We start from the raw sequence: 22619 nt of genomic DNA on the forward strand, positions 1-22619 counted from the left end.
CCCTTAGTCCGACAACAATAAGCTACAGAGACCCAGGGGCTTTCTTGTCTCAAGCTGTGTTGCCCAGATGCGATGCCAGGCAGAAGCGAATGAACGAACGTCAGTCACTTGGCCCTTGGCCTTTCTTGTCTTGTGCTCGGGAATTGTAAACGTTGGAAGATGGGTGGGCAAGTACCTACCTAGTTTGTTTTGAACAGACGAAGTGCGGAGCGGGGTACACCGACCTCACTTTGAAGTAAGGCAATACCAGGTAAGTGAGGCGACCCCTCTCTTCCTCAGTCTTACCTAAGGTAAGTTCCCTTGACCTCCCCCCTCCCTCCCCCCTCCCTCCCCCCTATGGTACACCGCAAAGTTCATTGAATTGCTCCCTGTAGCCTTTCCTGATTTGCTCGCTTTGACTTGTATTTTTATTTTCAATTTTTTTTTTAATACAGACCTTGCCCCCTCCCCCGCAGCGCACCGGCCTTCAGTACGGCGCACCTCACCTGCCTGTTGCTTGCCTTCCCACACCGCTGCCGTTGTCGCTGTTGTCCTCGACAAAGGAGCCTTGTCCTAGCTTTGACTAGCCACAAGTATTTCTCAGCCTCATCATTTCCTTCCCCGTCGTCGACATTTTGTTTGGACACCGACAATAGGATACTCCCAACCTGCACCTGGCCCCAGTCATCGGGGCATCATGCGCACTATTCGCTCCTAGGCCTCCCCGCCCAAGGTCCCATAACTCGTCAGATCCACTCCCGTCGATTCAGAGACGGTGAAGACGAGCAATCTCTACCTAAATTGCCTAGACTTCACTGCTACCTCCCTGCTTTGCCACGCTCCTGCCAACTTCTGTCGACTACGCCCTCGATCTTCTCGAGTCGGACTGTCTGTCAAACCGTCTCTCGTTTGGCTACCTAACCTCACTCGGGAAAACTACACGTCGCTATCTGTACCCGCAACCCGTGTGCGTATCCCGCCAATCGTCCACTCACGAACATCCCTCCTCGCCGAGTCTTGCAAGCTACGACATCCGCGTCCGATTGCCTCGACTTCCTGGGCCACCGTGCCCAATACCACTCCTAAATAATTGACCTCGCTTCCGCTTTGCTCTTCGCCGATTCCCGTTCGATTTTCGGAGTGTGGCGCGCCGACGCGCTTAGTCTGCCTCGCAATCATGCCCTGCTTCAAGGGCATCGCCGTCAGCATACATGCCAACGGGGCGCCTCTTCCTGAGCATGGCATGCAGAAGCAGTCACGCCTGTCGCGAATCAGTACCTACATACCCGTTCCTCAGCCAAGCATCAACCCCGATACCAACAAGCCGGAGCCCGCCAAGTTCGCCATATCTATTACTCTCCTGACACCCGGTCTGCCGATCCCCTATTCGACACCGAAGCCTACCGAGAGCAACCCGTACCCGAAGCCCCAGTTCGTCGGAGGTCTTCCCACTGCCGCCCATGGCCCATCCAAGTTCTCCGGGGTTGTCAACCCTTACATTCCCATGACCAACTCCGAAAATGAGACAATAGCCGCATATATATACTTCGACGGCAGGAACAAGGAGGAAGTTGCCACCCTTCTTCGGCCTGGCGAAGAAACCTGGGTCAACAGTCGTTGGGTCCAGGTCCCGGACTCAGAGGGTGGCGGCCTGGCTGAGCGCGAATTCCTGTTCCGCGAGGTGGGACTAGAACGTTGGCTGAATGGACTGGACCTCCAAGGTCACGATGCCGCAGAGAAGCTGGAACGTCGCCGCCAAAAATTTGAGAAGCGACGTAGACGCCAAAAGGCGACTACCGGAGGTACCAGTATGCAAGTCGAGGAAGGTCCTAACGGCCCCCGAGACACTCTACGTTATGGTGCCGACGACGGCTCTCCCGTCGAGGCGGTTTTTGGTGAGGATGATTCCGACTCTTTGTCCGACGATGATGAGATACCTGAAGCAACGGGTCAGATCAAGGTACTTATGTTCCGGGTACTTGCTTCTGGTGAGATCAAAAAAGGGGAGTACTCGCCTCAGTTTGACGCCCACGACGATGACGACGATGCCGAATCGGGAAATCAGGGCAACGGGAAAAGTGGCGTTGATGCCGATGTCGAACATACTACAAGCTTTGCCAAACCCAAGACTCTGGACCCGAAAACCATTAGCACGCAGACTGTTACAGGTATCGACGGCCCTGACAAACCGTATGCTTCCTTCACGTTCTTCTATCGTGGAGAGAGTAAGTTTGCGTGTCTTTGCAATGGTTCTTTCCAGGAGACTAATGTGATATAGGACAACTTCAAAAGATCGGAATCATTGCTTCTTCCAAGGCGACGCAGGCAACACCGGGATCGGCCAAGCGGCGGTCTGGACAGTTGGACTTTTCTAGTTTGGGACCTCTGAAAACATCCGGGACTGTTGGATTTTCTGCCTTCAGAGATCAGGACACTGAAGCTGCTAGACGGCGAAAGGCCCGCAAGAAGAGCAACGGCAACGTTGGCGGAGCGCTCAATGATGACAGCGACGATGACGACGAAGAAAGTGAACTCATCGGTAAGATGGAGGATATTGATGAAAAGGAGGTTGATAACAAGATTGCCCCCGAGGACGTACAGTTCCAGGGAGAGCTTGCTGACGGTGTAAACCGCATTCACGTACGTGGCGTGGCCTTTGACATGTGAGACTTTTTACTGACTTGATATGAACAGCTCAAAAGGGCACACTCGGCAGAACCTGATCGCCTTGGAAACGCAGGCACCGTAAGTAACGTTGCCCAGTCGGGTCTGTTTGCGGGGTCATCAACGAATCCTACATCCGCCGTAGGCAACGGCCAACTTGATATGGGCGCAAGTCAAGCCGCCGGCAAGGACGTTACAGTGGAGTCGACGATTGGTAGCCCCTTGAAGAAGCACCGGCCGAGTATTACCTCTGGAGACGAACCGGGGCTGGCGCGGCCGAGTAGTATGAGCGCAGGAGTCAATGAGGCCATCAACCGGCATACCCCAGGACAGACCAATGCGCCGACTGCGTCGAGTACGAACATAGAGGAGGAGGAGCTGTGATGCCTGTGTTGCGCCTAGTACAGCCGATTTACGAAGGTCGGGAGAGTTGCTTTAAAGATGGCGTGGCCGGAGCCGATCACACGGTATAGAGCGCGGTCGGTACCGGAGGATATGCACATTGTGAGTGCGATGAGTAAAGGGTCTTCGGGGTCACTCACGGGTCAACTGCTTGGGCTGTTGGTCGTACATTTCTAATGACGCTTTCGCGAGCTGCCCAACGATGAAGCCCTGAATGCCATTCGGAAGCTGGTAGCCCTATGCTATGCTACACGCTAATACATATTTGTACACGAGGCTTGAAAATCTGGTGGCAGTGGCCTCCCTCTCGAGCGCTTCGTGAAGACTTTCCGTGACCGTCGCATTGTCACCGCTTTCTTCACGGCGATGCTCTTTAGGTGCCGAGAGAAACAAAACATACGAGTGCCGAATGAGGTAGAAAATGGACATGAATTCTGTCTCATTTATTTTCTCGTCCGTAGGGGTACGTAGTGTTGCAGGTAGGACAGCAAAGTGACCAATGGAGACGAGGGTAACGAATGAAGGACAGAGGAAGAAATAAGAAAAATTGCTAGTGGCAGAGGCACGAGGGGCACCAAGTGGTGTTGTTATGGTGGTGGTCTGCCTGCTTCCCGCAATTTTGCGTCAAATCAACCAGGTCCAGATACAACAAAAACCATGTATACATTAATGTCGTGTCACTCCTAACTCCAAGCAGTAAAAACAGCACAAGACATAAATCCCTACGATTATCGACTCATGTGGTGAACCTTCGTCATCTTGTCCAACTTCTCTCTAGACGCCCGCATGACTTATACTTGGTCCCACGCCAGTGTCGGCATCAATATAGGCACCGTCCCAAGCAACTCACGTTAACACGGCTGAAGGTAGTTGCTCGGGACCAGTCCCATTCGCCCGTTGCTACCATGCACTTCGGCTTCCCACCACCCGTCATCTTGATGACGCAGCACTGCAAGGAGGTCGCCTTTGGAGAAGCCCAACTCTTCCGGAATGGCGGCCTGGTACATGTACAGAGCTCTTGCTGTTATCTGGTCAGTACTGCCTCACTTTTCAGGTCATTAGGCCTTGCTGAAAACTCACCAAAATGTAAGATGGGTCGGCCGTCCCGAGTGTACTGCCGAGACGGATCTGCCACACTTTTACTCCGTTGCCTCGAGTCGCCCTGTCCTGGCGGCCCGCCGCCTTCATAGAGACCCATGGCCCGATTGCTGGAACTCGTTCCGGGGCGGTTCCCACCCCGACCACGCACCGACCCGTAGCCGTCATCGCCCATAGGTGCAAGTTGAACAGCCATATCGTTAGCGACATGGCTGCTCCCAGGCCGCATTTGCTCTCTGTAGGAAGCCGGGGACGCCGTCCTTGACATGTTGCTTGGCGAATTCTGTCGGTAGTATGGCTGTTCCGAGCCTCTCCTCGGTGTGCTGCTCATCTGCGATGCGCCTCTGCCTAGAGACCCGTGAGGGTTTGGCGAAGCTGACCGGTATCCACTCCGGACATCATCTCCCGCACCGGATCTCGGGGAAGCACTGCGTGGCGAACTACGATAGCCACTTCGGGGGTCTTCTGCTATCCCCGATCTTGGTGAAGCGCTTCGAAGTGGGGCCGGGGACGCTGCGCGAGGTACATCGCTCCCTCTTGTCAACGGCCGCGAACTAGGGGTTCCCGCAAACCCGCCGGACCCAGGGCGGTTCGCCGGGTTAAACATGCTGCGGGTCTGGTCGGTGAACTTTTGCGATGTCTCCTTCATTGCCTTTGCTGTTACTGCTTGAGGGGGAACTCCGAGTCTCTGAACGACTTGCTGATCATAAGATGGGGGTGGTGTTCCTCGAAGCCCTGCAGCTACGGCACTGTTGCTTACGGCTGGTACCGACCTAGAGAATGGCTGAGAGCCAGGGGTTGGGGTGGCGATGCCGTGATAGCGGTCTGCTGAGACACGAACGCTAGATTGTTTGCCCACGCCAACGCCCTTGAGTTCGGCAAGGGCCAAAGCTATCGGGTCAGTTTCGGGCTGAGTGGGTGGGGCATTTGCGCCCTTTCTCTTTTCTAAATCTGGAGTTGTCACAGAGAAGACGTTCTGCCCAACATTTAATGCGAGACTAGCGTTAGCATCGATCGGCTCTGGGCTAATTGTTGACCTGTCTCCTATCAGATTCGGAGTGTCTTGCGTATATAGCTGTGGTCTCCGAGATGGACTTCCCTGAGCGGACACCGGATGCCAGGTGTTCCTATTGGCCGGTGAACCCTGAGGGTCCTTAGTACTTTTGCGACGGAATGGACTATGGTTTTGGAAGAACCCGCTCTTCTTTTTGAGGACCTGCTTATCTGAAGCCGGCGGCGCATTGATTTGTTCTTGTTTGATGGGGGATACTGTCCCACTCGGTGGGTCTTGGCTTGAGAGCGAAGTTGGGTTCGAGTATTCACTCTGAGAATCACGGCTTGACGGTCTGGCCGATGGGGGATGTGAGCTTCGTTCCGAAGGCGGCCCAGTACGACACAACATCGTCATGCCATCAAGAGGATACGGATCATGCGGCACCGAGGCAAAGGAGCCATGATGACTGATGCCGAGAGGCGGCCGGCTCTGCTGTTGCTGCTGTAGCTGCTGTTGCTGCTGTAGCTGCTGTTGCTGCTGTAGCTGCTGTTGCTGCTGTAGCTGCTGTTGCTGCTGTTGCTGTTGTTGTTGTTGTTGTTGTTGTTGTTGTTGTTGTTGTTGCTGCTGAGGAAGTTGATGAGCAATTGGAGCTATCTGCCGTGGCTTTTCTGACGACGGCGCCATTCTTTGCGCTATGGGTGGTGCTTCACGAACAGTAGAAGGCACAATATCCCTATGGCCCATCTCTTGGGGATAGCTCCTTGGCGAGGAGCTTGCATCCTTCTGTCCAATGTCCGGCGTAAAGCCTCTGGACGAGGGACTGGCTTCCATCCGCACTGTTTCCTGTATCATATGTCTGGAAGAGAAAGAGTTCGCTTCTTTGCGTCCCGCCTCAGGGACGATGTTTCTCGGCGCTGCTGGGACTGGGTCTTTGTGTCCAAGATCTTGTGCAAGACTTGAGTTGGGATCATGGTGTGATTCATATGTTGAAGGTTGCGGCGACGACGTCCTGAACGCCGGGTTGATACTCCTTGGAAATTGGGCAACAGAGTAACTGTCGTCGTCAGAGGTTTCTGACTGCGTATCGTTGACATCTCCTCGGCAGAAGTTGATGTACTTCGGCGGATCCGGAATCTCCTGACCAGTCCCTCGCTCCTTAATGAAACCAACGATGTCCGTCTCAACATCCATCTTCTCCAGCGACAGTCTAATCTTTTCACAAGATGCATCGTCGCTGACGCAAACTGTGGATGAAACGTTGGCGAACGTCCACAAGCTGCTTTTTGTGAAGTCAAGGCGCTCCTCCTCCAAGTCCTGGAACTTGTCCGCTGCTGCCTTCCACTCCCGGTTCCACCTAGCTGTTGTGTCTTCGAGAGCCTTTACTGCATTCTCATATTCAGTGTTGGAGGTCGCAACACTGATCTGTGTCTTCTCCAATTTCGCTTTATTCTTCCGCTCTTCTTGGCCCATAACCATATGACCCTGGGCCAGGTAGCCCTTGATTTTGAGGCACTCCTGCTCGAATCGATCTCGAGTCTGTTGTTTGTGTCAACCAAGGAGCTCATCGGAGGAGAGCAGTTCCAGAGCTCGAGAGTTCGACTGACCTTGTTCACATGTTGTGTCTGCTGTATCTTGGTTTTGAGAATCTTCTCAATCCCATTCTGCACAATCTTCCTTCTCTCCTTCATACCTCCCGCAAATGCGGCGAGGGGCTCTTCTAGCTCCGTTTTCATCTGTGCAGCAATACTTTGGTGTTGTTTGGCCATTGATTCGACCTCGCCTCGAACAGTGTCTAGCGAAATCTTCAGACTGCCTGTCTCGTGGGATCCCAGCGACTTGCGACACAACGAGAGCATCTTTCGGGCATATTCGTCTTCAATCGAGGCACGAGCTATGCTGGGCATTAGTCCTGGTTTCTTTGAAAGTCATGGTTGTATAGATCGTATAACTCACCACCATAGAATGCTCTTAATTCATCGCATGTTTGCTTAGCAGCAAGCATGCGATCGAGCAGGGGACCGACACCCGCATCTTCTTTGCCCCAAAAGTTGTTGGCAACTATCAGCTGTCAGCTCTATGGTTGTGAAGTTTCCGCAGTTTAAACGCACACGACAGAGCCACAGCTGGCCCTTCTACCGTGGTTGCAGGCATCCCGCCTGCGATAGTCGTCAGGTCACTATTCTTGTGGTAGGCCTGGGTTGAGGCGGTCAGCGCCGACTCGTCAGGTAGCGTATAAAGAGCTGTTTTGCAACTTGTGAAGAACTGCAGATGAATGGCGCACACGAAAAAACGATTTGATCTCTTGAGTCGTCACTTAGAATAATGGGGACTGTTGGAAGTCGGGCTGACAAGGATAACTGTGATTTGGAGAGCCGTCGCTAGTCTTAAGGTAGGTGATATTGTTTGGTTACGTTGCCGGGTAACCAGTCTACCGCCCGGAACCCATATCGAGAAGTGGGAAGCACGTACCACCTGCAGTTCTTGTAAGGTAAGGTTGCTAGCAAGAGATCTTGTCTTACATAAGGCGACCTCCTTTGCAGGCGGTTTGCTCTCGGAATAACCTCGGGCAACGGTACCATGAACTCTTCTGCTACCATGCGATTCGCCCGCCCTTCTTCGAACACCTGACCAAAAGTTTCATACTGGAGATTCACTGTATATTTGGGAAAAACGCATGAAACTCCTAGTACTTACCTATTTATCTTCACGTTAACCTTACTCAAGCGTTGGTCCACCTCTGGGTGCCTCCTCATTCAATCTGGTCACGTGCTTGTCAGGGTACCTCCCGGTTGGGTTACTTCCTAAGTGCTTGCTCGCTTTCTTTGGCAGGCCCTGCCTCACTTTAGGTGGTTGAGCAAACCCCTCATAAGGTGGGCAAGAGGAGAAAGGCTTACATAATACTTAAGGTTGTTGCTCCACGCTTTACGTAGGTCGTGTTAAGCAGTGTGGTACATCCTTTCAGCAGGTACCTTGCCTGGCTTAGCCTCGCCTTGTTCTGCTGCCTTACCTAAGGTACATCCATTCCTCGCCTGTGCTCGAGGCAGGTCCAATCCAATCCCCTGCTTGCCAGCAACCTGAGCCTCCACGTCTTCACGTAGGTCAATCCAGACAGAGTCTAATTTCTTCCTCACTTGCGAGCTGTCCAGCACCACACGACAGACGTTCCCGATCAGCGTCCACCCTTTCCCGACATCTCTCACCCTTTCCTTTCCTCCCTCATCTCCCGGTAGTCGTCAGATCACTCTGAAAGCCGCTGCATCAGCCCTTCGCCAAAAGACCAGCGAGCAAATTGATTGCGCTCTCGATCGACCTGGCTCAAGTGCCAGGTCCCCTCCCCTTCTCTCTTCCCCTCCCTACCGCATCACAATCGATTTGGACTCAACCTGCACATCCTCGACTCTGTGCACTCGCACCTCTCGACGTTTTCATCTAGAATCGCCAACTTTCCATCGCTCGTCACAACGCGCCAGCCACCCTCAATAGCTTTTGGATCACCGGTCGTTCATGTGGGCGTCCTCGGCTGCGGTAGCTTTACTTGGCGGCACGATATAGGAAGCCTCAGCGAGGAAGCTGGTCTGGTTTGCATTGTTTGCAGGACAGACGACTCCGCCTTCCACACTCCCCCAGTACGCAATATTAACCCATGGTCCCACAACCAAGATCGGGATCATTCTCTCCACATCCTTCACATACACTGCAGACAGGAGCCGGGCACTCGCCCCATCCATCGCAATCCACTGCGTTGAGTGCGGGCGCAAGTCCTAGTACGAGTAGTCCGACAGGGCCCAACCCCTTGGTCAAGATTGCCGTTGCTCAAGTTTACCTCCTTCTGGGCGCCATCAAGGAGGATAAGGACCGCGCCAAGTGGGAGACACAAGCAGAACAACTACAGAAGGTAAACCCCCGGCTTTTTTATGCTTATCTGCAACCACACCGCACTTAGTTGACAAGGCCTTTGCTGATACATTCCACTTCTTGTTGCTCTAGCTCATCGATGAACACGGAATGGAGGTTTTCGCAAAGTATTTCACGCGCCTCGTCGCAGCCCATGCTGCCCATGTATTCCATGGCCAGCCAAGGCCTGGAGCCAATGGAAATTTCCATCTCCTCATGAGTGAGATGAAAAAAATCTCCCATGACGTTAACCAGGCCAACAAGATTGCCGAGTCCATTGAGACGGGCACAGAAGACATATTCCGCGAATTCGATATGTCCACATTTATGGAAGCTTTCAAGTTGGATGCACTGGAAAAAACAATACTTGCGCTGGCCTTTAAAACAGGGTCCAGGTCAGACCTCAAGACCAAAGGTGAGTTTTTCTCGGGATTGTCGAGATTAGCTTTTTTGATGCTAATATTCCCTTCTAGCTGACGCAATCCTCTCGACGAATTTTCCGACTTTCGTAAACATTCTTGCCAGACGCGAAATAGAAGAGCACGCGGATTTAACTGACTCCTTCATCGCCATCCTCGTCGACCGTTTTATTCAGTACCAGCCTCCCAATTTCAATGCTGCATCCAAGGCCGAACTTGCCTACAAAGTACAAGCAAGATGGCACGGTGATCAAGCACCGCCGCCTTCTGAAGTACTTGCAGCACTTGATTTGGTCAGGGTACTTGCCGACAAGCCTCCGAATGCCCTCGCTACATATATCCAAAGAACAGGCAGTGATTTCACACGGGACGAGGAGACGTGTGTCACACATCTACAGAATCGGCCTCAGAACGTTCAGCTGAGTGAGGAGCAAGTTTCCATCGCCCTCACTTACAGCACAATCAGTCAGACGCCGCAGTATGACCCTTCGGTTATGACCACAGCTTTGCGCCGGGTGCTTCCCTCGTCCTTCCGGTGGCAAGACGTCGTATCGTATTTTGATCAGAGGTCAGCTCGAATCTCGTCGCGGCAGTTTCTCCGTCTATACAACGCGCTATTGCCGATTGCACAGGAAGATCAAACGTTCGACGTTCAGAAGCTGTGGGGTGGAAATTGGGAACACCCAGAAACGCAGTTGTCGTTCATATGTGCATTCGCCTCCCTCCAGCCCGATCAACTGGACGCCAGCACCATTCCGGGTCTGGTCCCGACGCTGACCCTCGACACATATGTGCAATCACCTCCCGATGTTCAACAACGCGCGGCATTTGCGGTCAAGCATGCTCTGGTTTCTGTCGAAGCGTTGTCGGCAGTGTTTCACGTCGCCCTACACTCGGTGCACGCTTCGCAGAGCGTTGAAGCCAAGCGTCTGTTCCAGGAAGTTGTGGTGCCTAATTTGGACATATTTGTGGTCTCTGCGTTTGGGGTTCCAAAACCTTGGCCAACGATGGCAGTGGACACGCTAAATTCCCTCTTCGAGAGCTTCCTGTACAAGCGGTCAACGGAATATGATTTCGTGCTTGATAGCTTATGGAAGAAGGACAAGGAATGGGTTATCCAGCGTCTGGTTGATGCTCACGCTATAAAGCCAACTGATCTACCATTGATCTTTGAGCATGCGCTGAAGCATAAGTGGCTTGATGAGCTTGTCTATTTGCCGAATGGTTTTGGACTTGATCTCGCAGCGCTCGCTCATGCCGAAGGGTACCTGGACTTGGCTAATTGGGCTCGTCGAAACTCCGAGAGAAGCAACGAAATTGCCCGTTCATTGCTGCAATTCTTGCTCATCAAAGCGAACCTTGAGTTGCAGTTTCAACGGCCCCCGGATGGTCAACCTGCGGTCAAGTCCAGTACAACTTTGCAAGTGAGAACGGTGGCCGCTTTCTTGCAGATTTTGGAGGACTTCCTGCCCAAAACTCCACTTCAGGATCTCATCATGGTTCAAAGGTCGTGCATAACTGTTTATCCAAGGCTAATCAACTACGGCGAGGGATTTGACGATATTATTGACGCCAACGGCAAAGACGGAAATGCACTACCTGTTGCTGCCAACAGCAAAATGGAAGAGCACTACAAGAAGATGTACGGCGACGAGATTCAAGTCCGCAACATAGTCGAGGTTTTGGATCGATACAAACACTCGCGCGACCCCTTGGACCAGGACGTATTTGCTTGTATGATCCACGGTTTATTCGACGAGTACGCGCACTATGTCGACTATCCTCTGGAGGCGCTTGCAACCACCGCAGTGCTGTTCGGGGGCATCATATCCCACAAACTGATATCAGACCTACCGCTGAAGATTGGGCTTGGCATGATTCTAGAAGCTGTCCGAGACTACATGCCAGAGGATTCGATGTACAAGTTCGGACTTCAAGCCTTAATGCAACTCTTTTCCCGCTTCCGAGAATGGCCCGGTTTCTGCCGACAATTGCTGCAAATACCTGGCCTTCAAGGTACTGAAGCATGGAAAAAAGCCGAGGATGTTGTCAGAGACCATGAGGAAGAACTTGTCCGATCACGCAATGGCGTTGCCACGCCTCATGGGTTACCATTCAACGCCGAGCCCCTGACGAATGGCAGCGCTGCGGATAGCAGGAGCACGGAACGGCAACCACCTCCGTTTACTTCTATCAATGCTACTGAACGCTCTCCCGGAGTAGACTGCGAAGAACCGTCGAGTGACACGCAGGGGAAGATTCAATTTGTTCTGAACAATTTGACCGAAACGACTTTGCAAACAATGTGCCAAGAATTGCGGGACATTTTGGAGCACCGCTATCAGCAATGGTTCGCGAGTCACCTGGTTGAAGAGCGAGCCAAGATGCAACCAAACTACCATCAAGTATATCTTGAGCTCGTCAAGCTCTTCGAGGACAAGATCCTGTGGGGTGAGGTTATGAGAGAGACGTATGTCAGCGTTGCTCGTATGCTCAATTCTGAGGCCACCATGCAGAATTCAACCGAGCGGTCTCACCTCAAAAACCTCGGCGGCTGGTTAGGACTCCTGACTTTAGCACGAGACAAGCCGATTAAGCACAAAAATATCGCCTTCAAACAACTGCTCATTGAAGCTCATGACACCAAGAGGCTCATTGTAGTTATTCCCTTCGTTTGCAAAGTCCTCACCCAAGGCGCAAACTCGACTGTGTTTCGGCCCCCGAATCCTTGGCTGATGGATATAATCCATTTGCTCATTGAGCTCTATCACCACGCTGAGCTCAAGCTGAACCTCAAATTCGAGATTGAGGTTCTGTGCAAAGGCCTTAATCTTGACCACAAGAGCATCGAACCGTCTGGTGAAATACTCAACCGTGCGGCTGTTGAAGAGGCTCAAGAGCTGCTTCCTCAAGACACACTGGAGACATTTGAGAACCTGTCACTCAATGGGATTTCCACCGGTGTCACCGCAGGTCTCTCTCCTCAGGTGGTGGCTGCCTCGATTCCAGATCTTGGCCCCCTTATTCATATACCACCTACAAACGAGATGGTTGTCACTGCTACTCGTCTACATGAGATCGTCCGCACTGCTCTTACACGGGCTTTGCAGGATATCATCCAACCTGTGGTGGACAGATCAGTTACTATTGCCGCCATCTCCACACAGCAAATGATCCACAAAGACTTTGCAACGGAGCCCGATGAGAACAGGGTTAGAACGTCGGCAATCAGCATGGTCAAGGCGACGGCTGGCAGCTTGGCGCTAGTGACATCAAAGGAGCCTCTGAGAGCCAACTTTACCAACTACATGAGAAATCTATCCAACGACCTGCCTCAGGGACTACCCGAAGGAACGATCATTATGTGCGTCAACTCGAATCTAGATCTCGCCTGCAACATCATCGAGAAACAGGCTGAAGAGAGAGCTGTGCCGGAAATTGAGGAGATGATTGAGCCTGAGTTGGATGCGCGGCGTCGTCATCGAATCCAGCGGCCCAACGAGCCATACGTGGATGCCTCTCTCAGCCGATGGGCATGGACCATTCCCAACCCCTTTAAGCTGTCCCCAAGTATGGGTGGTTTGAACCCGGAACAGATGGCAATCTATGAGGATTTCGCCCGCCAGCCTCGAACCAGCACATCAAATGCCCCGTCACATGTGCCATCGGCTTCTGACGCGACTCGATCGATTGCCAATGAGGTCCTCCAGGACCAGTTTTCCACTGTGCCTAGTCTTGGAACTACCACTGAGGCGCCGGCGGTACAGCATCTTAGCTCCCAAATCCAACAATACGCACCTGTCCAACATGGAGCCATGGCCAGTGCAAGACCTCAGGCATTTCAGATGGACGGCCGCGCGCTGATTGAGCGTGTTCAGAAGCTGCTTATGGAACTTCAACGTGTAGCGACTGAAGCTCGCGAGGAGCATTTTACAGATTTGCCTAGGCCTCACCCTGTCCTTGATGTTGTTGATGCCCTGGTCCAGCACATGATCAAAGCATCGCAGTCTTCCGAAGAGTTCGCTATTTATGCTGCAGACCAGATTATTCAACTTATCTTCAGCCAAATTGAGGATAACTTAGCTCTAGAAAGCTTGGTTCACGTTCTCGAGACCCTAAGGAAAATTTCTGGCCCAACACTGAACAACCGAGTCACGGCTCTTTTCCGCCAGCAGCCCGGAAATAACTTTCTGCATCTACCTCTGCTTGCTGCGTTGCTGCGCACTGACCTTCTTGACTGGAGGAACATTGACATGTCAATGGCTAAGGCGCTGCAGCAAAGAAAGGAAGGTTCGCTGGAATTCCTGGAGCAGATGGTTGACCTAACTTTACTTGGCAACCGGCCGATGGCGCTCTATGGAGATTTCGTTCGGACACTTGAAGCTGCTTGGACCTGGATACAAGATGAACCAGAGTCGGCAATTGGCCTGCGGTTGAAGGCAAAACTCTCTGGCCAAACACTGCCACAGACTGCCCAGCAGGAGAACGACATCATATTCCAGCAGGACCAGATGGAGTATGTTTTTGACGAATGGATCCATCTTTGCAACAACCCTAACGCGTCAGAGAACTCTGCTGTTCTGTTTGTTCGGCAAATGCAGATCAGAGGCGTGGTGAAGAGTAAGGACGATCTCTTCCTCTTTATCAGAATCGCGACAGATATGTCAGTGGAAAGATTTGAGCACTTTGTTCATTCGACTGGAACGTTGACAGATGCCTTTCTTGCTGTCGATGCTCTGGCTAAGATGATCAACGTATTCATTAGACTGCATGGCGAAACGGAGTCCTCCGCGAACCCCAGCCGTACCGTCTATCTAGACTCTATCTTGGCTTTTGTAACTCTTGTCCTCAACCATCACCATGTCAAGCGTGTGGAGCACTTTAATCAGAGAGTGTTTCATAGGCTCTTGTCGGTCTTGCTCTATGAGATCAGTTCGACCGCAGAGCAGCTTCCTGAGGCCGAGAGGTCTGAGTTATTCCACAAGTTCGCCGCCAGACTCGGAGACCTTGGCCCGAAATACCTTCCAGGCTTTGTCTTCGGCTGGCTTTCCCTCCTTCAGCACCGTGCATTCCTGCCTACTATCATGAAGGATCGCGCTGGTTGGGCCGCCTTCACTAGGCTTCTGCAACTGCTTCTGGAGCACATTGGCGAGCAGGTCAAGGCAATAGAGCCGTCCAACGTGGCGCGTGAAATATATCGCGCGACGCTCAAGCTGCTTGTCATTCTGCAACACGACTACTCGGAGTATCTCGCTGCTCACTCGCACCAACTTACGGCCAGCGTTCCACCCCACTGCAAGCAGCTTCTCAATGCAATTTTGACGGCGAATCCTGCGGCTCACCCCAAAATGCCTGATCCTTTGTTTCCCGGCTTGCAGGTCGATCGAATAGATGAGGTCCGGGAATCTCCAGACAGCCTCGACAACTCTGCGTCTATTCTGGGAGACCTGGGGTTGCTCGAAGTCCTTGACCACGCCTTGCACAACGGGCCCTCGGAAGATACCCTGGCCCATATTACCCGAGCAATCATCGAGAGGCAACGGACCGAGACTGGCTTTGGGTACGTGCCCATCAATGCGAACCTACGAGTGATCGAAGCGGTCACCCTTCACGTCGGTAACTATGCAGTCGAGCAAGCAGCACAAAAGGGCACCGATGTTTTCAACCCAGCTTCTTCAGACGTGACTACCATGTCTATGCTGCTACACGAATTGCCCCCAGAGGCTCGTTACTACCTCATCACGAGCGTTACGAATCAACTTCGCTTTCCTAACGCCCACACCAACTACTTCAGCCGAGTCTTGCTCGAAATTTTTGGCCAGGACATGAATGACCCGGAGGAGACGGAAATCAGGCAGCAAATTACTCGGGTGCTTTGGGAACGCCTTATCGGATACTGGCCCCAGCCATGGGGTCTCATGGTGACGGTTGTCGAGTTGCTCAAGAACGAGAAGTACATGTTTTTTGATCTCCCGTTCGTCAAGTCAAGCCCAGAGGTAAGTGGAAAAGGCCCTTCGCTATGTGAGCACTGGCTTCGTCAACACGCAACAATGGCTAACGCAACGCTTGCAGGTCATTGAACGCTTCCACGCTATCTTGCAACGCGCATAAGATCACGTGTGAATTGGTATAAGGCTAGTTCCAATCACTGATATGATGAGAAGAGACCAAGGTATGCACGTCAGGCTGGAGCCTTTACCGTGCTACGGCAGAGGGGAGGAAATGCAACATAGACAACGGACGGTGTGCTTTAAAAAAGGCTACTTGGGCGGTGACTCCTAACTCAAGGCGTTCTACATGGAGATTACGGAAAACAAACCTGTAGTATTTATGTGGTTAATGTAAGATAATGAGAATTCTGGTGGCACATGCGATATTTGTCGCTTCGTGAAATCAAGGGTTTATTCTGCTTTCCTATTATGACCTAGAATATGACTCCCACCTGACATATACGTTGGCACGCGGGCTGTACATCTCCATTTCGCCTCGGCAAGGGTCGTTGGCTTGGGGCAACTGTGTCATTAAGTCTTAATTGGAGAAATGAATGGGTGGTGTGGTAGCTTCAAGCCTAAGCTGACGGAGCTCATTGCTATAACCACACGACGGAATTGACGATGTCGACGAAGCCGAGGAATCCTTTAATTCTCTGTTGTATCGTAAGAATACGAGGTCTGTAAATGCCACGCTTTCGCCCGTGACATACTCTGGGATGTGTAGGTGGCGGTCAATTTTGGTCGTTACAAAGCAACTAGCTGACTCAAATAGGAGGGTACGCGGCATGAGGCGAATATAGAGCTGGTTTTGCTCTGAACGTTACCAATGAGGCATGTCATGCATGAGGAAACATCACAGATAAATGTACCCACCCAAATGCACGGATGGGAAACCCGTGTTGAAAGGCATTCCTAGTTTGAGCCTTCGAAACGTCAAAACACAATTACAGTGGATAAGATGTGCTTGACTACAGTGCATGGGTATAAAGAAGGAGTAGTCCAAGGGCAATGAGAATGCAAGCTTGAAGTGAGACTATAGCGGCCCTCGCGCCGGGCGTGGTTGGAGCACGTTACTGGGGACGAGGACACGAACGTACCCCTGGTTGGGTTCCCGCACATGAGCAAGCAGAGAGATTTTTTGCGCGCGCGGTTGCTTAGAAATGGGCATGGGTTTCGTCGCGTGATTATCAAATATGGCGTCAGTGCCAGTGACTAAAAACGTTGGTCGGAGAAGCTAAGTGCTGAAGCTCATTCAAATACCTGACTAGACGTCAAAGAAGGACTAACCCAGTCGCCTTCAAAATATATACATATAGGTATGTCCTTCGATTGTCCGCCTTGTGATCGCTCGACACAACTCATCAACGCAACGAAAAATTCTCAAGGTCACTTAACGAAATCCCCCACAGAATGGCATCTAACACCCCGCTTTACACTTACATTTCCCCTCTTGAGGGCTACGAAAACGCTCCTTCGTTGCCAAACATAATCAGCGAGGATGGCAAGAGTTTTAAAAACCCGCCACGAGAGGGCTTGAGCAAGGCTTACGAAGAGTTCCCAGCGCCTTTAGACAATGGGCGGCGTGGAGGCTTGTGAGCAATTTCTCCACTCATCCGATTAGCACATCATTGCTAACGCATATATAACAGTGACATTCACATTTATCATTTCCAAAGCAATCCAGACCAAGTTAAGCACGCCAAGGACCTCTGGGAGCGCATCCGGAGAGAGTGTAAGTCCACAAATACCAACTTAGGCAGAAAATAGGAGAGATTCTTTGTACTGATACCGGCCCAGTCCCTGAGCTGAGAATCTACCGATTCTGGGAAAAACCCGTCGGCCCCCATCCCGTAGCCATGTTTGAAGTCAATCTCTTCACGCCTGCACAATTTGGAGCTTTCATTCCCTGGTTGGCTATCTATAGGGGCCCCTTGTCCGTGCTCATCCATCCCAATACGATAGTTGAGGGAGTTGACCGCAACGCCAGTGAGCTCCGTGACCATACCCAGAGAGCCATCTGGATGGGCGAAAGACTTCCTTTGGACACGACAGTCTTCTATCGTAATAATGAATGACATAACCCACAGCAGAACCATAGTATGCAGAGAATAGCCGCAAGTAGATTTATCATGAATTAAATTAATAGTAGCCACTTGGAAACCAAATCGACAGACGAGGAATTGGGAGTTGCAAAGGAGAATATGATTTTCATTCTTCAATTCTAGCTATGCAGGTCTTCAGACAACTAAGATTGTCAAGTTATGGGAGACTCGACTCTAATCAAACGCAACAGGTGCCGAAACTACTTCAATATAGGTTAGCAATTGCCTTCATCGAATGAGATATAATTGCACATGGTTTCAGTAAAGCTACATTCAGACTGTTGAGCTTGATATATTTTGAATCAACATGATTGTTCAGTTGGCCGTTCTTAATGGAAGAAGTAATCATCAACGTAGGAGGTTAAGGGAAAATAAAGACGACGAAATGAATATTCTTACCGATTACGGGGGATCTGTGAGCGACGCTGTCAATAAATAAGCATCAGAAAGAAAAACGAAGCCTCGAAAATATATCAAAGGAGGGCGGGCTTTCAACGACTGGAAGTCGAAGTACAGAGAGGAATAGGAAAGCAGGATTGTCGTGGGTTTTTATAGAGAGAAGGAACCAGCTATGGAAAGGAAGTGAGAAGATTTTTTTGTAGCTGAAGGAAACCAAGAATGCGCACGGCCCATGCGGGCTCGCTTGCCAGACCAGGCACCTGACATTAGGTAAGAGTCAGTTCAGTATATGCATAATATCTGTTTTTTGCATACAGCCCACGATTTCTTGCTTCCCATGGTAGATGCTCTAACAAGCAGGAAATACCCCACCATCTATGTATATAGGACTTCACTAGAGCATATACTAGTTGCTTAATCGCATATTACTGTCCTGAAAGGGGTTGCCCACTGCAACCAGACAACAACCCCGCTGTCAATACATAGTACGGAGTACCGGAAACCAGGGAGCCCAGGGTGCCAGGCTACTTCAGCTACTGGGCTTACAAAGTAGGTACTTTCCAGCGGCCTTGGGCTCTCAATGTGTGCGCCCCATGCCCCTGTGAGGTGTCGGTTCCCCCTCACCCACCACAACCACACCCCCCTCCTTCTTTCCTTCTCAGCCTGACGAAAGCTCTCTCATCAAAAGCCCGAAAAGTCTCGATCCTCCTTGCTCACCAGAAACAAATCACCAACGCCTTAACGCAGCCTTCCCCTTCGAAATCAGACAAGATGGCTAACGGTAAGACCGGTTTGCCCTCTCTCGTCCTTGAAATTGCGCGCCCATCTTTGCGCCTGCGCTTTGCGTTGCGCTCGTTCTCCCCCGCTCCCTCATTGCTGCGTTTCCTTTTCCCTTAGTTGCCTCACAAATAACTAACTGAGATACAACATGCAGAATTTCAAGAGATCGCTAGTAGGTTTTTCCCTCGCTCGACAACTCGAATCTTTGTTTCCGACACCGCCGCCCTCCGACCGTGAGCCAGACTGACTCCCTCATTACGCAAACAGAACAGTTCATCGAGTTCTACTACAACCAGTTCGACTCAGACCGCAAAGGACTCGCCAGCCTCTACGTGAGACATATGTTTCCCACTCGAATTTCTGAGCTTCGAAGCTAATTACTCCATCAGCGCGAGCAATCTATGTTGACTTTCGAGTCTGCCTCCGTTCTTGGCGCTACTTCCATTGTCGAGAAGCTCTCGGTGCGTGGGCCGCAAGAAAATGCGCTTGTTCCCTGTGACTCTTGCAGCCGATAGGCTAACTAAAAGATCACAGTCCCTGCCCTTTGAGAAGGTCAAGCACCAGGTCTCGACCCTCGACGCCCAGCCCACTCTCGAGGGCGGCATCGTCATTCTTGTTACTGGCCAGCTCCTGGTAAGTACAAAATATCTTCTCTTCTCTGCAATGCCGAGCCATATCTTTAACGAACAAAATACAGGTCGACGAGGAGCAGCGCCCCATGAACTACACTCAGGCCTTCCAGCTGCTGCGCGACCCTTCTGGCAACTACTTCGTCTTCAACGACATCTTCAAGCTGGTCTACGGCTAAGCCTTTCGATTGGTAGCGAGATACACCCTATCGTACCTGGGTATAAAGCAAGAGCCATGAATACGGGGACCAAGAGGAGATGATAGCCTGATGTAGCCCTCTATTCGATACTGAGGGATTGGGAACCGGTAGAGATGGGAAATAAGTCCCCCGCAAATTTCTCTTTTCAGTCCTCCTTGCGTGGGGTTGAGGCGAGCATGTTGGCAAGGCTACCCACCACCAGCATTTCAATGAATTAAAGATGGTTCTTTTCGCCTGTAAGGCTCGAGAGAGATGGAATATTCTACTGCTACTTCTTGTGTCCAACATCGATGCCACCTTGATACTTTAATACCTTGACCTCGCTTTACCGCCTGTTCCCTTTCCTAGACCATTCCACATGTGGAGCATCACAAAACTAACCCCAAGATCGTTCCTTAAACATCTTTCCCTGTAAGAAACCATCACCTTCAACGAACGGAGAAGCCGTCGGAGGATGTATACATATCGCCATTGCTGATAACTCATTCACCCTTCAATCGTTAACGAACCTGCATAGACGCATTTCCCCCGTCGCGGAACACCAGCTGTGCATGTTTGCCGCGAACAATCTCTTCATCCCCGCCGTTTGAGATGATGTTCCGAGAGTCTCCCGAGACTTTATTGCCAAATCCCAGATCCCGGATACGGCCGCTGGCTATGTCAAATAGAACGCCATGGACGGTAAGACCGCGGTCCTCTATGGCTTCTTGGACAGTAACGTTGGCCATGAGAACCTTCACGCCTGTTTCGACATTCATTTCGGCGATCCGGACCGCCCGGCTGTCTTCGTTCTTGATGCCGGCAAGCTCCTCGGCGTTCTGAGCTCGGATAGTTTTCAGGGGAACTAACCAGGTATCGAGAACGCCTCCGACGCGCGAATCGCCCAAGGCGGCCTTGGCACCTCCACAGGCCGAGTGGCCGCAAAGCACGACGTGCTTCACCTTGAGGTGAGCGACAGCGTATTCGATGACGGCCGAGGTGTTGATATCTGTTGGTGCAACGATGTTTGCGATATTACGATGCACAAACACATCACCGGGTCCGAGCCCCAGAATTGTTGTTTCCGGCACTCTTGAATCGGAACATCCTAGCCACACTTTCCAACACCAGCAAACGTTAGCAAGACGAGCACGAATCGGGTGAGGACGAGCGGCCTGGTTGCCTGACTTTGAAGAAAATAAGGGAACCTTACAAATAGAGGGCGACTGGCCAGACGCCAATTTCTGAAAGAATTGAGGGTTTTGATGCGACTTGTATCCGGCCCAGGCTTGGTTCGAGCTGAGAGCATACAGGAATTTGTTTTCTGCGTTGAAAGATCTTTATTTAGCGTCCGGGTCACAAACACTGGCCATTTCTTGACCGCCTGATAAAATGCCTCTGTTCTTGCCATCACTTACGATCATGGAACGCCATTGTAATGAAGTACCTATTCCGTCAAGTAGGACTATCCACACGTAGAGCGACCTTGTCGCTAAACCCTAGGGTGCAGAGGATGGGAGGCGAAAATACAATGTGCTAAAAAGGTAGCCAAGGTTGTCTGTTTGGTTGCTCGGTTGTTGGCTTAATCGACGTTGCCCTTGTATTCCAGGTGTTGTATGGCGCGAGCTAGCTGAGACCTGCGCAGCTGGAGTTGCTCTGCCAAAAGCCAAGTATTATATGAGGTCCCCCTGGTTTAAGGTAGTTTTTAGGCAAGGCAGAGGACCCGGGCCGGTCACAAGAAGAATCGATATTCTGTTTCTGTATAGTGTATACAGCCCAGATCAAGCGTCAATCGTGAGAGGAGGGGTCTTCAAGTGGAGGTAAGCAGCCGGTCGGAACAGGTGTAGGCGCTAGAGGATGGGAACGTGACAAGCAGCCGATTTCCCCCACAGCCGATGATATGCGCGTTGAGTATCAGGAAAGATGTAGGAAGTCGGATTGGGCCACAAAGTTTAGATGTGCGGTGGTTGTCGCCGAATGCCGTGATATGCCTGGGTATTTCTCACGGAACGTTTGTGTGGGCTGGGATGTATGAGATGATCAGCGTATATAGAGAAATGACGAGTCTTCAGCGGAGGATCCAAGAAAGCATGGATAGGCGGGGGCAAGGGAAGCTCCAGCAGGTTGGATGAGAGAGAGGACGGAACGTGAGTGATTGATTGTGGCATGCAAAGGGGTACCAACCGTGTCAAAGAAGCTTGCGCTGAGATGGGCAGAGATGTGCAGCTAGACGTGGGGTGTTGGGGGTCCTCGACTATATGGTTGATCCAATGAGGGAGAAGATGATGAGACAATGCAGATGAAATTTGAAAGCCAAAGACCTGATGCAGGTTGAACTAGGAATGGTACGGTCAAAAGGTAGGGTGAGGTTATACAGAGAGCCGAGATGCTGCACGAGACACCATGAGCTGTCAAATCAAGTCCTGCAGAGGAGACATGGAGGTAGTATAAGTAGAAAATGGCGACGCATATTTGGACATTGGACCACACATAAGACACTCGGGGGTAAGGTATCCGCATCCTTCGACCGGTTCACTACACCTGATGGAGAGCCCTCCGCATTTGGAGGCCGAGCCAAACATATCCAGACAAAGCCAAGACTCAACGAATCGCCGGGTTTGACCGTGCCATCCCAGCCTCATCAGGCATAAGCACACAACAGAGGAAGAAAGAGGAGAGAACCCCCTCACCCCAAAGCCATCCCTCGCACACTATTCTGCGTGGTTACTCAAATCTTTGTGGAACTACAGGGCAACACGCATCCGCCTGAAAATGGGAGTTTGACCGGCGGACGCGGCGTCTTCCCTGGTCTGTCAGTTACGGTGTCCAAGGCAGTTGCTTGTGGTAGATCTATTAGAAAAAAAGTGAACAAATATCTCGAGGTAACTGCGAGAGCAAGACTGGCTCCTCCGTCCACCAGATGCAAGCTGAAGCACCGTCTCCGTGTGATTGTCATCCAGGGTCGGGCATCTCCGTCATCCAAAGGTCCAATCTCCGCCCCATCTCAGCATGCATTGATGGGCACACTGCATACTGAACCCGACTAACCGCCGACACGGCTGGCTGGTTGACATGTTGATTAGTCGT

General features: G+C 51.5%; 6 protein-coding genes across 6 annotated transcripts; 4 read left to right on the plus strand and 2 right to left on the minus strand.

Moving 5' to 3' along the window:
• Nucleotides 1–1156: 1156 nt before the first annotated feature.
• EsH8_X_000280 (uncharacterized protein) lies at nucleotides 1157–3027 on the plus strand (the record flags this gene model as incomplete). Its single annotated transcript, XM_083274368.1, has 3 exons — nucleotides 1157–2204; nucleotides 2258–2619; nucleotides 2674–3027. 3 exons carry the CDS (start codon nucleotides 1157–1159, stop codon nucleotides 3025–3027), a joined length of 1764 nt encoding a protein of 587 aa, XP_083119760.1.
• An 869-nt stretch (nucleotides 3028–3896) lies between these two features.
• Nucleotides 3897–7288, minus strand: EsH8_X_000281 (uncharacterized protein; the record flags this gene model as incomplete). The annotated part of the gene is made up of 5 exons (XM_083274369.1): nucleotides 3897–4066; nucleotides 4126–6673; nucleotides 6742–7028; nucleotides 7091–7195; nucleotides 7246–7288. The coding sequence occupies 5 exons, from the start codon at nucleotides 7286–7288 to the stop codon at nucleotides 3897–3899; spliced, it is 3153 nt and encodes a 1050-aa protein (XP_083119761.1).
• Nucleotides 7289–8780: 1492 nt separating this feature from the next.
• Nucleotides 8781–15561, plus strand: EsH8_X_000282 (CCR4-NOT core subunit CDC39; the record flags this gene model as incomplete). The annotated part of the gene is made up of 4 exons (XM_083274370.1): nucleotides 8781–9032; nucleotides 9125–9446; nucleotides 9505–15446; nucleotides 15523–15561. 4 exons carry the CDS (start codon nucleotides 8781–8783, stop codon nucleotides 15559–15561), a joined length of 6555 nt encoding a protein of 2184 aa, XP_083119762.1.
• Nucleotides 15562–16853: 1292 nt separating this feature from the next.
• Nucleotides 16854–17518, plus strand: EsH8_X_000283 (DOPA-like domain-containing protein; the record flags this gene model as incomplete). The annotated part of the gene is made up of 3 exons (XM_083274371.1): nucleotides 16854–17035; nucleotides 17093–17175; nucleotides 17241–17518. The coding sequence occupies 3 exons, from the start codon at nucleotides 16854–16856 to the stop codon at nucleotides 17516–17518; spliced, it is 543 nt and encodes a 180-aa protein (XP_083119763.1).
• A 1197-nt stretch (nucleotides 17519–18715) lies between these two features.
• On the plus strand, nucleotides 18716–19532 carry EsH8_X_000284 (Ran GTPase-binding protein NTF2; the record flags this gene model as incomplete). The annotated part of the gene is made up of 6 exons (XM_083274372.1): nucleotides 18716–18725; nucleotides 18879–18896; nucleotides 18992–19056; nucleotides 19114–19185; nucleotides 19259–19357; nucleotides 19422–19532. 6 exons carry the CDS (start codon nucleotides 18716–18718, stop codon nucleotides 19530–19532), a joined length of 375 nt encoding a protein of 124 aa, XP_083119764.1.
• Nucleotides 19533–20053: 521 nt separating this feature from the next.
• On the minus strand, nucleotides 20054–20966 carry EsH8_X_000285 (carbonic anhydrase; the record flags this gene model as incomplete). Its single annotated transcript, XM_083274373.1, has 3 exons — nucleotides 20054–20649; nucleotides 20746–20856; nucleotides 20951–20966. 3 exons carry the CDS (start codon nucleotides 20964–20966, stop codon nucleotides 20054–20056), a joined length of 723 nt encoding a protein of 240 aa, XP_083119765.1.
• Between the last annotated feature and the right edge of the window lie 1653 nt (nucleotides 20967–22619).

This window comes from Colletotrichum jinshuiense, chromosome 10 (genome assembly GCF_051148585.1).
Source record: "Colletotrichum jinshuiense chromosome 10, complete sequence".
NCBI lineage: Eukaryota > Fungi > Ascomycota > Sordariomycetes > Glomerellales > Glomerellaceae > Colletotrichum > Colletotrichum jinshuiense.